We start from the raw sequence: 19,007 nt of genomic DNA, 5'->3' as shown, positions 1-19,007 counted from the left end.
TATAAAACCCCACAAGACACGAGGAGGGAAGACATTTAGAAGACAGCAGAAATCTATTTCAACCATAAACGCTATGGTTTCAACTCGCAATGAAGTCAGTGATTATGGAATTGTTTGCGTATAATACAAACAATTGCTAAATTCTAATTCAATAGTTATGTTTTCTGGTATTCACATCAGTAAGGGTGAATTCTCACAGTATCCACGAAATATGCCGTTTTATTTATTTTTGATTAGTATTATCTTGTATTTCATTTTATTATCAAATATTTTTTACTAAATGCAATGGCAGATGCGCTACTCACGTGGAAGCTTGGAATTTGGAGCTTGCAATGAACCCATGAACGCAACGAGGACCGTCCAACATGGCGGCCCAGCGTAGGAATTTGATGCAGAGCGTATGTGAAAACTCAATTTATCACTCTCACGAACCTGTAATGTTACTGTTGCACTTCCCTTGTAGAGTGCATGAGGCTCATTTATCTCCTCCGGTGGTCGTCTTTGTTTGTTTTGTGCCGTCCAGTGTTATTTTGTTTCGTTCAGTGATGCTAGTGCTAGCTTATTTAGTTAAGCTTTTTAAGTGGTTTGCTAACAGTTAACGTTAGCTAGCTAATTACACCAACTTTAATCTCAAAGTAATGCGATGTATTAGTGTTTAACCACAAGGGGCAGTTAACATTCTTAATAATAGGAGGATGTAACGTTAACTATGTGACCGGTACTGACTTCATTGCTCGGCATATCTTTGACACACAGATGAGACTCAGAATCGGCTAACGTAACTAACGTGAGATAGCGTGTAGCTTTGGTCACTGTAGTATGTTTGCTTAACGTTACTGCTGAAAAAGAATGCTCAGAAACGTTGCTCTTTGTGATTGTTAAGTCCTTATTGACACTCGTGTTGCTCTAGGGACGACAATGTTGTCACGTCGTTGTGACACTCGTCGTTGAGTTTAGTAACAACCGCATATCGCATGAACGTATATCAGACTGGGGTCTGTGGTTCCAATGGCCCCATGCGGCTCTAGTGTAGACATGGAGAGTAACGTTATAGACATGTTATTAATTTTTAGAAACTGGAGGGGAATACATATTATCGCCGAGGAACACTCCTGCTGCCAACACGGTTAACCTGTTACAAATGTGTACAGTAGAAAGTTCTCAACATGCAGTGAAACGTGCCAAAACGTAACATGCAATGCATTAACAACAGATACAAGAAACAATACAAGACCACCTACCAACTAAAGACAGTGGAGAACCCCTAGAAAAAATTTTCCCAAAAACATTATTTAGCTGGACATGCATTTGTAAATTGAGACGATTGCTTGTGCAAGGACATTTGGGCATTTGCATGCAGATAAATACATTACATTGCGATATTCATTTATCTTGTAAAAACAGTTGCTGATTTTCCCAATAATCTAGTGGCCAAATACACATTCTAGTATATCTTGGAGGATAAAATGGAGAGATATTTGGGAGTCCATTTACTGTATTTATGATTTCACACTGTCACTATTCTAGGTTCTAGGTACTAGAACAATGCAGCTGAACCCCAAACATATTTAAACAAATATACATACTAGTTGACCTGCAACACATAGTCTGTTGTAGGAAAATGTGTGCTCTGTAGTAGAGAAATTGATCATACGTAATGTTTGCAATATCATGTGAAGACAGTGGATGAATATTTTTACGATGGGTCATAATAACCTCCACTCGTGGCCTTTGCGTGGGAGCTGCAGGTGTCTGGTAATCATGATTAGAAAAGATATCAAATATGTGCTGTGCCCCCTTTATCACATGTGTGCAAACTGATTCTATCTTGTAAACGGAGACACTTTGTCTGACCTATTCAGATATCTTAGTATCTGATTTCTGTTACACATGACCGTTGAAGGATATAAGCAGAGACAAGGAAAGGTTTCTTGAAGTTTTTGGTGGAGACTGTGTGCTCTCTCTACTGTACTGCAGTGTACTATACTATACTGTGCTGAGCTGTTATTAGAAAAGAGTTATCAGATGAAATAGAGAACTTTTTTTGATTTTTTTTTCTTTTCCTTTTTTCCCTTGACAGCATCAGAGCTGGACAGATGACTTGCCGCTATGTCAGATGTGTGGGGTTGGCACAGCAACCAACTGTGTGTACGGCCCAGATGGAAAAGGAACTCTGAGCCACCCCAATGAGGATGGACACCTCAGGTTCAGGTGAGGAAACACAAAAGCCAAAAGGGAATAACAGCAGTGTTATTCATGCTCAATACCTGCATCTCAGATGCCAAGTTGGCACCTTTTGTTCAGTGCATTTTTCATTTTGAGATCACCTATGTGAATATCATACAGTAAATTAATCGTTTTTACATGCAACCGTATCAAACTACCTGCTGTTCAACCAGCTGACAGCATCATGATGTTGATGGTGCCCACTTCCGAAGAAGGTCCCTGAAGCTGGTAGGGATTGTGTGTCTTGCTCAGGGACACTTAAAAAGCAGGGTAGACTCTTGCCAACACAGGACTTAAAAACTGAGTCTCAAACTGCAGTATTGAGCTACATTAAATGTACATGTGTCTGTGTGCTGTGTTTGAGCCCACAATTCAACATTTAAGGGAAGTTAAATATAAGATGTACAGGTTGCGTGGGCGCCTCCCTAGGGAGGTGTTCCAGGCACGTCCAGCTGGGAGGAGGCCTCGGGGAAGACCCAGGACTAGGTGGAGGGATTATATCTCCAACCTGGCCTGGGAACGCCTCGGGATCCCCCAGTCGGAGCTGGTTAATGTGGCTCGGGAAAAGGAAGTTTGGGGTCCCCTGCTGGAGCTGCTACCCCCGCGACCCGAGACCGGATAAGCGGACGAAGATGGATGGATGGAGGTTGCGTGTGTTGTTCTTAAACGTGACATGCCACTAGAGCTGGGCAATATATCGATATTATATCGATATCGTGATATGAGACTAGATATCGTCTTAGATTTTGGATATCGTAATATTGTAATATGGCGTAAGTGTTGTCTTTTTCTGGCTTTAAAGGCTGCATTACAGTAAAGTGATGTCATTTTCTGAACTTACCAGACTGTTGTAACTGTTCTATTATTTGCCTTTACCCACTTTGTCATTATATCCACATTACGGATGATTATTTATCAAAAATCTCATTGTGTAAATATTTTGTGAAAGCACCAATAGTCAACACTACAATATCATTGCGGTATCGATATCGTGGTACTTGGTCAAAAATATGATATTTGATTTTCTCCATATCGATTTTCTCCATATCGCCCAGCCCTACATGCCACACAACCCCAGTTAGAAAATCATTAAGCCAACCTACACCACCGAACCTTCCAATTTACATAAAACGCACCACAGTCCTAAGAGTTTTGGATGAAGGATATTTAGTTTTTCGAATTCCCACTGTCTTCCCTCTTTGAAGTGAAACAGAAGCCCCACGTTTGTTGTTTTTCTCCTCCACCAATCAGAGGCGAGGATGGCTGTTTCCTGTATGGGGTTTTTAATGGTTACGATGGCAGCAGAGTGGCCAGTTTTGCCTCCCAGTGTCTGACAGCCGAACTGCTGCTAGGACAGCTCAACTCCAGTCACACAGACAACGACGTCCGCAGGATCCTCACGCAGGTTTGAGTGTGTTTACATTACAAGTTTCACGTGTTAATGATTACAAAGCAAGTACCATTATTTTTTTCTTTTCTTTGGAAGAGTTATTCTACAACTTGAATGTAAAGAGCATTGATGGACGGGTCTTTAAATGCACATACTTAGGCCTGTCGCGATAGTCAATAAATCAATTAATCACGCGATAAAAAAAAATTAGCTCGATAATTTTTCCGGCCGCGATAATTGACATTTGCATGCTTGTTTGTTTTCTCTCTCTCTCTCTCTCTCTCTCTCTCTCTCTCTCTCTCTCTCTCTCTCTCTCCCCCCCCCCCCAAAGAGACTGGAGGACCACTCTCGGTTCCTTAGCGTAACGAGAAGTGAACCCCTCTTGTGAGTCGCATGGTCTTTGTGTGGAGGCGGGACTCCTGGCGGAGAGAGAGAGAGACAGAAAATGCGAGTAGTTGGAGCGGGGTTTTCCGCAGCACTTTGCCGTTAAGGCGACGTCAAAAAAAGAAGACGTATTTGAGCGATATCCGCCTTGTTACTCGGCGTCCGGTTTTCTCCCTTTCATTCCAAACCACGCAGTTGACAACCTGCAGGTGGAGGCGGTGGAGACAGGCACGGACATAAACGCCGCTGTGGACTTGTCAGTCTTGCAAGCGGTTTCAGGAAAGTTGCTGTATGTGTCCGACAATGCACAGAACATTAACCGGTACAAGCCTACAGCTGTCAGTGTGTCAGAGGCTCCCGGACGGTGAACTGAGACTCCGTTACCTGCTTGTCAAAAATCGCCACTTACTAGCTAATAAATTAGCCTAAGGTAAACGCTAGCTATCAGTAAACAAAAGTGCCGTGGTGGCTGGTGTCTGTCTGTGCGCGTGTGTGGGTGTGTCGGGCCCTGCAGAGGAGGAGAAGAAAGTATAGCTGCACCTTCGCCAAAATGAAGACTGAAAAACAGAACTATTTTGGTACAAACATTTACTCGCCATGTGGCAGATAGTCACATAGAAATAGGTAGATATAATGTATTATTTAAATTTAATATGTAGTGTTTAATAAATAATTGTTAAATGCAGTAGAGTCTGTAGTCTATCACAAACACTCGACTAATGCTGCAAACATTTGACAGCCAGTATGAATTACCTGGGAGAACATACGTGTCACAAACGGCAATTCCACAACTGTACGACAGCGTGAAAGACGACAGACTAAAGGAGATCAAAGACATATTGTGGATATTTAAAATGTCTTCCAGTTCTAGTGTTAAATATTCTTTAGAAATAAAAGTTTATTGATCTTTGAAAAGGTGTACCTGCATTATTATGTCATTATCATTATATTAGATGAAAATGGTCTCAGAATGACAATATTATCGTTTATCGCAATAATTTCTGGGACAATTTATCGTCCAGCAAAATTTGTTATCGTGACAGGCCTACACACACTGGCTGCAGATTTGGAGAGACAAGTCTTAAACCGGCTTACTTTCTCACTGTATTGTCGGTTTTGGAAAGTTACACAAATTGTCCAACAGTAAGTTGCATCTATTTCAATGAAGCAGAGAAAACAAGGGGATTACTGTAAATATTATTTTAAGGGTTATAAAAAAACAAGCTGAACGTCCTGTTTCTGCTGAAGTCTATCAGTTGAAATGATCAGACCTCGTAACGGATATAACATCACACTATTGCCGCTTTTCCATTACATGGTACCAGCTCGACTCGCCTCGACTCTACTCGCCTTTTTTGGTTTTCCATTACGAAAAAAAGTACCTGGTACCTGCTAACAGGTACTTTTTTTAGTACCCCCTCAGTCGAGGTTCCAAGCGAGCTGAGGCGAGCCGAAAAGGTGACGTGAAAGCGACAGACGGGGGTGTCCTGAACAAACCCGCTATTTTTAAACAGTTTAGCCAGCTTCTTTAGAAACAAAATGTGTCTTCTGGCAACAACACACACCTTCAACGTTCTGTGTGTGTGTCGCGTTAGGTCACGGCAGTTTACTGCGGCGCCGCTTGTTTACAGTTCTGCGGAGGCTCCAGGCAGAGCTTTCACCGTATCCTACGTACACACACACATGCTGGCTCGACGCACACACCAGCTGACATCAGGCCACATACTTTGAAAGCTCTGCGTGGAGCCTCCACAGAACTGTAAAACAAGCTCAAGTGGCCTGATGTTATACTTGTGCGCTGGTGTGTGCGTCGAGCCAGCAAGACGACCAGCCACACTGAGGCGGTACTAAAATCTGCAATGGAAAACGGACGCACAGTGTGTCGAGGCGAGTAGAGTCGAGGCGAGTCGAGCAGGTACCATGTAATGGAAAAACGCCATAAGTGGCAGCTTGCCAATCTGATGTGATCTGTGTTTGCATTTCCTTGTAGCTCAGACATCATTCTGCTTGCATTATGACAGTCCTGTCAAATTAGAACAAAGCCCCAAGACATCTTGATGGCTACAAAATGTAATACTTAAAATGCCAGTTAACTTCCTGTTACCCCGGAAGTCATAGACCCATTTAAACCCGAGGATTGCGGCAAACTTTCCTTTAGAACAAAGAGAGCACATGCTGGTAAGACAAATCATGTTACCCTCTGTTAGCTTTTAAACTCAATAAACGACACTAGTTAACAAAGGAACAAGTGTTGTGTGATTATTGTAACTGAACATGTAAACTGTAGGGTTTTAAACAATAGAACATTATGTATTGATGGATGTTGCTATAGCATTTAAATCACTGCAGTATTAGATGTTAAATGTTAAATGTGTACACAAGAAAGCTACAGGATAACTGAGGAATTTGATAAATGACTAGGTTTACAGATTATTTGACAACAGTGTGGTAATTAACAGAACATATGAACACGCTAAATAAACCTATACTGGCAACATTTACATTCAGTCTCTGAGAGAAAAATTGGTAGCGCATCGCTAGCGTGACAGCAGCCATGCACCCCGTCACACAGCGACACTCTTATTCACATGAATTTCTCCAATATTTAGAGCATGTACTTTGCATTTGATGTACTGTGCAAACTGAGCTGGGTAATTGCCAACATGGAGTCATCCAGATACATGTTGTTGTTGTCTCAGGCCTTTGACGTGGTGGAGAAGAGCTACTTTGAGACGATAGATGATGCTCTGGCTGAGAAAGCTCACCTGTCCAACTACCTCCCACCACACAATGAGGTACACACACACACATACACACTCTCACTCACACACACACACACACACACACACAGACAGACACTCACACAGACACACGCACACACACGCACGCACACACACTCTCACTCACACACACACATGCACACACAGAGAGACACACATGCACACACACTCACGCACACACACTCACACAGACACACATACACACGCACACACAGAGAGAGACACACACTCACACACACAGACACACACACAAACACACACAGAGACACACACATACACACAAAAACACACACACAGAAAGAGACACACACATACACAAACACACACGCGCGCATACAGAGAGAGAGACACGCACTCACACAGACACACACACACACACACAAACATACAGACACACACAAGCACACTCTGCAAAGCATATTGACAGATTTGGCTGAAAATTGAGAAGATGAGTTCTCTGGTTTCCACAGCAACTGCAAATTTGCGATTTAATGTGAGCTTATGCTTAGCCATTGGAAAATGAGCTTGTTCTGTTCTAATTGGACTCATCAGCGTGTTTCATTGGATAAGCCGGTCTCAGTTTGGATCCAGCTATCACTGCTCTTCTGCCTCAGCTTCTCCCCCCCGCCATCTTTTTTTCTCCTCATGCCATATCTCCTCTTCATTAAATCTCTGCTTTTCTCTACCTCACATAGTGGCATATTCCATTCTGATATTGTTGCTGGTGTGGGCGTTTTTGTTTTGTAAGATGATGTTCGTCACGTTTTGTTGCAGCGAGTTGGCTCGTTAACAACATATAGTCATAATCTTTTCTTTGATCTGAGCTCACGCTTTGTCTTGTTTGCTAGTCTATCTCTTTCATGCTCACCATCTCCTGCGTTCTTACTCATCTCTAATCCTCTTTCATCTCACCTTCTGCCTGCTTCTTTTTTTTTTTTTTACCTCCACTCCTCCCTTTCCACTTGTTTCCACTTGCCGTTTAACTCATCTCACGTCTCTCGCTTAATGCTGTTTTATTTCTCACATTCCCCTTTATCACGTGTCTCTTTTTCTCCTTCAATTTGTTTGTGCCTACTGATTCATTCCTCTTTTTTCCGTCTTCCCCTCGCCTTGTTTCCCCCCCAACCCTCCCTCCCACTCACTCACTGCATTTTCTTTACTGGTGTTCCTCACTACTCCCCCATTCCTTCTCTTGTCCTTCTCTTGTCTTCCTCGTCTCGTCCCGGCTGGTCAGAATGTTCCATTCCACCAGCTTTCTCCTCAGAGTCAGAAGGTGCAGGAGCGTCTGAAGGAGCTGGAGCGAGAGGTGTCAGGAGGAGCTACGGCCGTGGTGGCACTGATCCTCAACAGCAAGCTCTATATCGCCAATGTCGGTAGGGACACACACACACACACACACACACACACACACATACACACACACACACACACGTTACACAGGGTAGAGTTGTTTTGATGCCCAAAGTCTGACTTTGACAGTACCTTTACTGAAATGTTTATATTCAATACTATTACGAGCCATTATTTAAAAAAAAAAAAACGTGACACAAATACTGTGATTTAGTTTTACCTTGTTTTTTCACCTTTGGAGTAGTGCTGGAAGATACGGTTTGCACCAGCCAATAGATGGCCACCTGAGAATCTATTTTACACCAGTAGATGTCAGACTTACAGAGGGTTTTGGTTTAGTGCATGAGTCACCAACCTTTTTGAAACTGAGAGCTACTTCATGGGTACTGAGTCATACGAAGGGCTACCAGTTTGATACACTCTTCTGAAATAACAAATTTGCTCAGTTTGCCTTTAGTTATATATGATTATTAATGATTAATGATAGTCATCTATGTGAAGACACTGATCACGTCTCATTATCAATAATTGTCAACAATGACTTAACAAGGTGGGAAACAGATAATATCAATATTCAATTTTCATTTTTAGAACAGGCCTGAGGGCTACTCATGTGGTCCTTGGGGGCTACCTGGTGCCCGCGGGCACTGTGTTGGTGCCCCCTGGTTTAGTGCTTCTCACTCTTTAAAAAATCCCAGTCTGATACTGCCTTTTTGGATTCCTTGGGTGGTATTTAATGAACTGAAAGCAGATTGACTTGGAAGTTTATGAATTCTGGTAAGCCATTTCCATCAGGGACTTTCCCAAGAGACCCCGAGTCTTATGAGGAACTCAGGAACTTAACCTTAATTTCAGCCAGAGGAAGCAGGGGCAAATTTAGTTCAGGTAGTTCCAGGTGGAAAAAGAAAGCCCCTGCTGTGGGAGTAGTACTTTCCAAAGGTTCAGGAAGTTCAGGGGTGGAGTTTTCACGGCTGACCATTGCTGACTAGACAAACACAGACACTGCTGCGACCACAGCTTGTGGGTCGGACGAGGCTAGGAACGAGTTGAAATAAAAATTAGCAAATGAGAGAGTTGATCATTTCTTAGCAGTTACATTCAAAGCAGAAATAAAGAACTATCAGACACTGAGCAGATAAAGGTGTTCTGGAGGTATCAGTCTTTGTTTCCACCTCTCTTTTTTTTCTCCTTTCATCAAATATAACTCAGCTATCGGGGCACCTGGGTAGCTCACCTGGTTGAGCGTGCTCCCCATGTACAGAGGCTCAGTCCTTGACGCAGTGGTCGCGGGTTCGATTCCGACCTGCGGCCCTTTGCTGCATGTCATTCCCCCCCTCTCTCTCTCCCCCCTTTCAAGACTTCTCAGCTATCCTATCGAATAAAGGCCTAACAAATGGGCAAAAAATAATCTTTAAAAAAAAAAAATATATATATATATATATATATATATAACTCTGATATCAGAGTCACGCAACAGTAAATACAGACTGTAGTCTTCCATCTGTCCTGCTCCTTTTGCTTCTCTACCTAGAGGACACTAGTTCTGTTTTTGTTTATTAGCATGTAAGTTAATGCAGGATGCACAGTTAAACTTCTTCATTTTTTAGGGTTATATGATACGTTTAAGACAAGTAAATAGATCACAGTTGAAACTGACAGTAACTAGACAGAGATTTGTAAATGCTACATTTAAGTTCCCTTAACTTAAACATTTAACAACAATACATTTAAGTTCCCTTAACTTAAATGTAAAATTGTTGACAAGATCTTGGGTAGTTTCATATTTTGTATCCAGGACAACCTACTGTTTAACAGTGAAGGATCGCCATGCTCAATCACAAATTAAACTGGTACTGCTTACACACAATTTATTTTTTTATTAATTTGCCATGGTTTTAAAACCAAAGTCAGTAGGTCAAACATAGACAAGATGAAATGCCCCATCAGCAAACATGTGCTTTACGTACTGTGCACACAGTTTATTTATACAGAGAACCAGACATTTTTCCCACAGCTTCTGTTTTCTGTGGCCTTCAGACAGATGTTGGACTCTTGATTCAAAACATAACTACAATGTTGGTCATTGTTTTTGAATCACAAGTGCCAAATCTGGCTCCTGTAGACAACAGCTGCAGAGGCAATTGCATGATTTTGTGTGTGTGTGTGTGTGTGTGTGTGTGTGTGTGTGTGTGTGTGTGTGTGTGTGTGTGTGTGTGTGTGTGTGTGTGTGTGTGTGTGTGTGTGTGTGTGTGTGTGTGTGTGTGTGTACAGATTCCCACCTGACACCCTAAGCTACAGAACAGAAAAGGAGCATTTGTCGTGATGATGATATTTTTATTACACCAACCTGCAGGCCATTTCAGATCCTTAACCGTGAGGAAATTCAAATGAGACTGTGGGAGACAGACATCCACACACACACACACACACAAACGCCAACCCTGAGGAGCCACAGTTATCCCTTAGAGGTGTTTCTCTTTACGAATCATCAAAGTTAATCAGAAAGTACCAGATTCCAGCTGCTGTATATGGGGCTTGTTTCATGCAACCGGGCTTGATTTAATCATTAATCAAGGGTATGAATCTTATTGTAAGGCTGCACTAATTCAAAGTATCTCTGGTTATGAGTGAAAATCCCTTACATACAATGTGTTAGATGGTTTCCATCTTTTTGCTAACATCCTAGATTCTGTAGCAGGCAAAGAAAAAGAGCCCCTCACCCTCTCTCTGGGATTTCAATTTCTTTTGTCCTCAAGGACGTGGCACAGAGCAGAAAATGGGGGGATAGTAATTAGTTGCGAGTAGAAAAGAGTACTCTCCCCCCCACTGGCCCGTTGTGTGAGGGTCAAGAGTTCAAAAATGACAGAACATGAATCCTAGGGAGGTTTAAACATAAGAGTAAGTGTTCTCTAAAAAGCTCTTCCAGCTGTGTGCTGATGTGAAATACATTTGACAGTTAAGGTCATATGAACCATAATTTGATATGCTGGGAGTGCGTGCGTGTGTGTGTGTGTGTGTGTGTGTGGGGCGCGGGGGGTGGGGCAGACAAGGGTATAAGGACATACAACAGGCATTGATGACTATCGTTTTCACATGTGTAGCAATTGCAACCTTGCACATATGAACACAAGGATTATCACCAGGCGTACCAAGAGAAGTAGAGTATTTTGTGACAAATAGATCAGTTTGGAACACTACAGAAGCTAAGTGTCATGGCCCCACCGGCTGATTAACACACAGGGCCACAGTGGCTCTGTGGCCCAGGGCCCCACCGAGAGGGCAGAGAGAGACACATGGGGCCCGTGTCTGCAATTTCAGTATAATGTGGCTAATTGGATGGCCTTGTCTGCAGATGAGACGAGCAGCACGCACAACTCAGACCATTTACCGAACCTAAAATTGGGGTGGAGGTGGGGTTGTTTATCATCAGGATCCTGCTCAGTGATCCAAAAATGTTAATGTAAAAACTGAAGTAATTATTGATCTGTCCCTGGTCAGCTTGTGTTTCAGCCACTGCCTTCTTCATCTGTCTCAGTACCCACCAGAATCAACGCTGATTCATTGGTGGAGGTTTGGGCCTCTGAGTCACTGCAGAGCAACGTCAGTGCATCTTTGTCTCTGCGTAATTAATGTGTGGGAAAATTAGAAGGCAAAATGTCTCATCCTCAAAAATGATAATAGATTTGAATAAGATCCTCTCTGGTATAGTGTCAACAAAAAAAAACTGGTAACTGGTAAGACATTTTTAACATGAAATGGAAAAATGTTGAATGAATTGTATTCTTTTTCTTATCCAGAATACGTTTTACTTTGTGTAAATGTTGACTTACCTTAAATACCAAAGGATTAGTTGACACCATGGACTAATTTGATTTATTTTACCAGTTGTGAATCTTTGTGTGTTTGTCTGGGATTCCAGGTACCAACCGGGCCCTGCTGTGCAAGTCCAGCAGCGATGGCCAGAACCAGGTTCAACAGATCGGCCGACCACACAGCACTGACAACGAAGACGAGCTGCAGAGGCTTGCTGCCCTGGGTGAGACACACAGACAGAAAGACAGTCAGGCCATCTTACCAGGGTCAGTTTGGCACAATTATGCAGTTGAGCATTAGCGCATTCCATGCGGGATATACAGGCGGACAGAGACCGCCATTAGTGTACACTAGCTGGCATAGAGACACACATGGAGCCATCTGTCCATGGTGGACACTGGACAGCCAAGCTAATGGTCCTGTAATGAGGGTTGTGTGTATGTAATGGGGAAATACATTCATTGTGGTTAGCGTTGCAGATAAAGCATTAGTTGCAGCCTGACACCTGTACTGAATATAATGGAGAATTAGCTGCATAGTTTCCCAGCATTTTACACCACATCATTAGAAGAGGAGGCAGAGCTGTCTGTCTCCCTTTGTTCTCTCGCTCCCTTTCTGTCTCCAGTTGGGAGTCACCTAATGATTCTGGTGTTCAGGCTTCTCTGAATGACTTAAATGAAATGGCAGTCATTCCATTAACCCAGCTGAAGGTGACCTCTCCCCTCGTATTTTTATCCACCCTTAAACACACACACACACACACACACACACACACACACACACTCTCTCACACACACACCCCTCTCCTCCTCCCACCCCAATCTCCCTCTACTTATTGCTTTAGTCTTATTGCTTTATCCTCTCCTTCCTCTCGCCCATACCCTCTGCCTATCATCATATCCTCGAATTCATCTCCTCTGTATGTGTTCACTCTCCACCTCTCCTTGTCTTTAATGTGTTTCGTCGCCTCCCCCTTCTATACAGGTGTGGATTCAGCTCGTGTAAGGCAGGCGGGGCAGATTGCTGGTCAGAGCAGCACCAGGAGGCTCGGAGACTACCGGGTTAAATTCAACTACAATGAAATTGACCTGCTCAGGTGAAGTCAGAATACTAAAACTACATCATAAATAAATACATAACTGGGCAGGCCTATCTGCAACACTCTAATTTATTGTCTTGTTTTGCTTATTCTGTCTTTATGTATGTTATAGTCTCTCTCTTATTATTAGGCATGCACCAATTTGCTGAATCAATATCGACAACAATTAAGCACTGAATTACAGTTTACTTGTCAATGTCATAAGAGTCTTTGCAGTAAGTTGTTTTCATTTAGAGAAGGTGGGCTGCCGAGTTTTTAGAAATCTAAAACCAAGTTGTGGTTTTACAGGGAGTTATGTGCTGGAACAATTTCTTTGCCCGGCACAGTAAACTAATTCGATTTTGGATTGGATTTCTGTTAATGTATGGATTAAACAAACAAGATGTCACGTCTAAATTAGCCAAATCTAGATGCGCTGGTTTCCCCCCTGTGTCCAGTCTTTCAGTCAAGCCAAGCTATTTGCCTGCTAGAACTAGCTTCATATTTTGCATACAGAAAGGAAGGAGAGTGGGGTTGCTCTTCTTAAATTACCTCGCAGCAAGAAAGCGAATCAGATTACTTGAACTGTCAAGTGGAACTGGGGCAGCTAATGAACCATTTTAAAGTAGAATCAGTGCAGCTGTGTGTGTGTGTGTGTGTGTGTGTGTGTGTGTGTGTGTGTGTGTGTGTGTGTGTGTGTGTGTGTGTGTGTGTGTGTGTGTGTGTGTGTGTGTGTGTGTGTGTGTGTGTGTGTGTGTGTGTTTAGCACTACCTGGACAGTGGAGGCTCTGTCTCCATATTATGGCCTTTGTTATCAGATCTGACTCTGTTCCAGACTCTCCTTAACCACAGCTGAGCCTCTTGAAATTCCATGATCAGGGGCCCCTCTCTCTCACACTTCTCATTTCCTGTTTCTGTCTGCAGTCCAGGCCAAGCAAATCAGGCTCAGATATCTACGAGTCAGTCCATTTATGATCCTCAATAAAACACACAATAGAATCTTTATAGAATTTCCTCCTTAGTGCCATCAAAGAGAGTGCAGGAAATTTGATGTGGACAAAGTATAAGCGATTGTTCAGATCTCTGAGATTAGCTAGGGTTATTGTATTTATGTCAGGTGCACTTATGTCTTTCTTTTTGCGCCTCAGTGTCTCTCTTTTTCTTTTCTTCCACTCCTCTCTCTTCCACTCCCTGTTGCTGCTTGTTTTCCTTTTTCCTCTTTGATATTAAATAAGATACTCCTATATTTATCTTCTTCTGTCTTCCTACACCATCAGCGCGGCCAAGACAAGGCCAATCATCGCAGAGCCAGAGATTCATGGTAGCCAGTCTTTGGACAGCGTGACAGGCTTTTTGTTGCTGATGTCAGAAGGTCTCATCAATGCCCTTGAGTCCGCCCACGGCCCTGAACAAGCCAATCAGGTAAGCAGATTCCCCCTGACAATTTTCTTCCCACCTCAACCACTTTCTCTCTGCACTTGTTTCCCTAGTGTCTTTTTTTTTAATCTTTGCGTTGATGGGTTTCCACCACCTACTACAACTCTAACATCAGTCTTTCTTTCTCTGGCTTCCTGTCTCCCCTGCTATCCACCGTAGGAAATTGTTGCCATGGTAGCAGCAGAGCTGGCCCTGCAGACCAGTCTGGAGACAGTGTCTCAGTCGGTGGTCGAGCGCGTCAAACGGCTGCACCACGACGTCTACGTGTCCGGCCGTCAGAGGGCAACCTACTGCTCTCGGCACGAGGACATGACCCTGCTCATCCGCACACTCAACTACCCGCTGGCTGACGGAGTGCTCACGCCCACACAGGGTAGGAAAGGGCAATTATGGGATTGGTTCACATTTTATAGAAACCCAGCCTCGGGGGCAGACCTTCATACTGCCTACTCCAACGCCAGTGTTCCTCATTAAAAACTTTCAGAATTTAGAGACCTGTAGGAAACTTTAGCTGTACATACTGTATTCTTCTCTCTTCAAAACAATGTGAAATCACAACCTCTCACCAAAGGTTACAAGTTGTTATGAGTGATTAGCGCTTTAAGCTAATAGTTGTAACTCCTCAGAATTTTGAATTTTTCATTCAAACAAGGCTTTCAGAAATTTCTATTTCACAAGGAAATAGCAGAGGTAATGTCCTAAAAAAATACAGTTTAATGAAGTATATACAGTATATATATATATATATATATATATATATATATATATATATATATATATTTTTTTTTTTTTTTTTTTTCTGTTCTTTCCTAACTTGTGGATCATCTTACAACTATTTTGACACTATTGGACGGTCTTGACCCCCATGTGGTAACCACTGCTTTATAGATTTTAAAATTATTTAAACTTAGGTAGTTTAAGACTGTATATGTAAACCATTATATCATAGGATTAGATGTTAGGATAAAAGACTAATTTGAACATTTAAGGTTATTGAAATCTATAAACTTACTAAAAGTAAAACAAAATTATGCTGGGCTTGGATTATATTGAACGTTTAGGGTTTGCCACTCAAATATAGGACAAAGATAAGTCTAATCCTGGACCAGTGGGAAGCTGCACTGCACAAATACATCTTTAAATAGTACCAGATTTATCCTCATCTGAGCCGCCAGCCCTAAGAAAGAGATATCAAAGATTTCGAGAGGTGTAGCCCGGAATACCACATAGAGCCAAAATAACAAAAGTCCGGGAAGAAGAAATCCAATTTACTCAAGATGGCCATTATATGCTGAAGCTGCACATTAGTTTCACTGTGTTCTTCTTGATAGTCATTTTTGTGAAAAGTTTATATAAAAAAATGTATGCAACTTAGACCACAGCAGCATTTAACTGTTCGGGGAACTTTCGCAACGGCTCTGAGATGAACAGGACTCAATAGTTGAATGTGATTTTTAAACCTTTTACATGCATGTCTTCCTTCCAGGTGGACGTATCTACCCCGTGTCAGTGCCCTACTCCAACAGCCAGAGCACCAGTAAAACCAGTGTCACCCTCTCACTGGTCATGCCCTCCCAAAATACTCTCACCAATGGCACCAACACTGCCTCCACCCTGGAAGAAGGCACCCCCACACCAGGGTAAGTTTTGTTTGTCTTGTGTCCCTGCTTGCTTGTCTTTCACTCCTGGTTCCCTCCTACTCCTATGTTTGTTCTGGGTAAGCTTGATTTTTACTCATTGCATATCATTGCCCTGCTGTGCATGCTCTGAGTCTAAATGAGCTTGATTTTTGTCACATCACTGTTGTGTTTCGGCTTCATAAACTTGGATTTCACTCGCAATGTCCCACTGCTGTTGTTTTCTGACTCCACTCTTCCCTCCCGTTTATTTTGGCTGTGTTTTAGATTGCTCCCTCGTCCCTACCTTGCTGTATTTATTTTAGGTTAGCTTGATTTTCCCTCCCCCGTTTCCCTCCACTGCTATGCTTATTTATGTGTACGCATGGTTTTCACTTCCCCATTGTTCCGCTGCTGTGATTTGTGTGTATCATACCCATTTCACAGACTAGATTGGGGGAAAAACTGATCAAATACAGCTGGAAAAATATATTGATATTGAACTTTTGACATGAGCATAAAGTGTACACTATATACTGTAATGTTAGCATATGAATATAATTACATCAGTAATTGCTCTTGGGGGTTTAGACAGCGTCGTACAGAAACAAATTAGCACAGTAATGTTTTTCATGAAATTAATCATTTTACAAATTGCTGTTTAAATTGTGTTAAAAACTACGTCCTCCAGTACTGCTTGTGCTGCCTACTCTAGGTGACAACATGCTTTTAGCACAACCTTTGCAGCAGGAATGTAGCACGGCACTATAGTACCAAGGTACATCACAGCTGGCTGTGGACCCAAGTGTAACAGAACATACTGTCACATGTTCAAAAGACTTAGCGGGGACTCATGCCGAAAACTTTTATGGTTTTATTTATTATTTTATCTTGGTGTAATGATTAGAACAGCAAGCTAATTTCTTTCTTTTGTTCACCATACCTAGAGATTGGCATGGGGTACTTTCCATAAAATCATCTCTCATTGCAAATCAAATCAGCTATTAGGCTAACTGACATAAAACCATGCCAATCTCTAGGTATGGTGAAGGGTATGTGATGATGTGGGGCTATTTTAATTCCAAAGGTCAAGGGAACTTTATCAGGATGCATAGTATCCTGGATCCATGAAATAACTGGCCTTTAAAAATAAAAATCTGCCTGCCTCTATGGGAATTTAACATAGGGGTGCACTCACTTTTGTTGCCAGCGGTTTAGACATGAATGGCTGTGTGTTGAGTTATTTTGAGGGGACAGCACATTTACACTGTTATACAAGCTGTACAGTTAATACTTTACATTGTAGCAAAGTGTAATTTCGTCAGTGTTCAGAGAGGGGGGTAAGCCCAACTTTGACATGTGTTCTGTACAGTGGCTCAGTGGATACTGTACTGTCCACAGCAGAGTCATGTCTGGACCAATGAATCAGAATAATGCCCTAAAGCCACTTTTGGATTGAGCACTTAACATGTCATATGTGATGTTCTTCTGCCATGTTAATATATGTTTCATTTATAACAAAGCATGAATCATTGACAACTTCCATCAGCATGCTTGGAATATGCCTTGAGTTAGCGAGGTTACCTGCATGAAGCGGCCTGTAGTGTAATATGATTGAACGTGAGTAGCACTCATGTGGCTGCTGCTTTTGGCTTTGCTGCATGTGCGCACTTTCATCGTCCTTTTTTTGCCCTGCGTTCGCTAGTCCACAAGGATTGCTTCTCTACCTCCTCTTCCTTAATTGCTTTGACTCTGTCCTGTCTGTCACTCACATCTGTGTTTCTCTTCCTCATGGGCCCTGACTATCCATCCTGTGTCCTATACGTTACTCTTCTCCTTGCCTCTCCTTTTTCCACTCCTTTAGCACGTTTTACCCCGCTACCTGCCAGACTGCTGTAGACATCCTGCAGCCCATAATTGAACTCCCTTTTTCCCCTCTTTTCCCCCTCTCTCCTCTTCTTCCTCTCCCCCTCTCCACCTCCCTCTTCTCTCTCTCCACCACTCCTCCTCCTCCCCACCCTCTCCCTCTCTCCACCTCTCTCCTTTGTCTCTCCACCCACGACATGGACCCCTTCCTCTCTCCTCATGCCCCTACTTCTTCCTCCTCTATTCCCACCCTCATACCCGTCTCCTCCTCTTCCTCCACCCTACCTGACCAAACACCTTTCTCCTCCTCCCTCTTCTACTCCTCCACTCTCCCTAGCAGTCAGAGCCCCACAGCCACCCTCCAGTCCACCAACACCCAAACGCAGAGCTCCAGCTCTAGCTCGGGAGACGGCAGCCTTTTCCGCCAGAGAGGCAGCCAGGCGGCGCAGCCTGACGAGACGGGCAGGGTTCCACCTTACGTGGACTTCAGTCAGTTTTACCACCTGTGGGGAAGTGACCACAGCGACAGCCAGAGCACCCAGGGAGGACTGGGACCCCAATGAGGAGGACCAAGAGGGTGCTGGGTGCCAGTTGGAAAAGGGGACGGACTGGGTTTTCTCACAGCAAGTAGGCACATGGATTGTGAAGGGACAAAGATTTTAAGAGGTGGTTGGGATGACCGAAATGCTTTTAATGTATGATACCTAAAAAATAAGTGACCTAAAGGTGCATGGGGCCGCATGGAGGAGGGACTGGGATTATCTGGGGTCTTACTATCAAAGAAGGCAAAGAATAACCCCAAGACAGTTAGAAACTGGTGTCACTACACACTGCAAAATAATGTTTGCGCTTGCGTTTTAGATGCTGGTCATGACAATATATGTAATCCAGATTGTAGCCATTATTGTTAGATGTGAAAACATGCATCTGCAAACAGGAATCTCATAGACTTGAGAGATTGTGGAGTTGAGAATGATTTTATACTGTAAGGCCTTAACATGGATTGATTGGATGTGTTTGAAAGTACTTTTTAATTTGTAATGAAAGTATATCTCCAAATGACTCAA

At 42.8% G+C, this 19,007-nt stretch overlaps 1 protein-coding gene and 1 long non-coding RNA gene across 5 annotated transcripts in view; one reads left to right on the top strand and one right to left on the bottom strand.

Moving 5' to 3' along the window:
- Positions 1–1,902, bottom strand: part of LOC116042693 — a 13,959-nt gene extending 12,057 nt beyond the window's left edge. The window contains exon 1 of the long non-coding RNA XR_004103296.2: positions 1,891–1,902. This is a non-coding gene — a long non-coding RNA (uncharacterized LOC116042693). The remainder of the gene's footprint in view (positions 1–1,890) is intronic.
- tab1 (TGF-beta activated kinase 1/MAP3K7 binding protein 1) lies at positions 172–19,007 on the top strand. Of its 4 annotated transcripts, none has more exons than XM_031288995.2 (11): positions 172–398; positions 2,081–2,211; positions 3,478–3,631; positions 6,700–6,795; positions 8,015–8,153; positions 12,050–12,166; positions 12,928–13,039; positions 14,299–14,443; positions 14,618–14,831; positions 15,945–16,098; positions 18,281–19,007. In XM_031288995.2, the coding sequence occupies exons 1-11, from the start codon at positions 366–368 to the stop codon at positions 18,501–18,503; spliced, it is 1,518 nt and encodes a 505-aa protein (XP_031144855.1). In that variant the 5' UTR covers positions 172–365; the 3' UTR covers positions 18,504–19,007. The 4 variants fall into 4 exon arrangements, with proteins under 4 accessions (XP_031144855.1, XP_031144854.1, XP_035856792.1 ...); XM_031288994.2 differs by having other exon boundaries at positions 18,278–19,007; XM_036000899.1 differs by lacking the exon at positions 18,281–19,007 and adding an exon at positions 17,964–18,076.

The sequence above is a fragment of the Sander lucioperca genome, chromosome 4, assembly GCF_008315115.2.
Source record: "Sander lucioperca isolate FBNREF2018 chromosome 4, SLUC_FBN_1.2, whole genome shotgun sequence".
Lineage (NCBI taxonomy): Eukaryota > Metazoa > Chordata > Actinopteri > Perciformes > Percidae > Sander > Sander lucioperca.
This window is presented reverse-complemented; position numbering and strand designations above follow the sequence as displayed.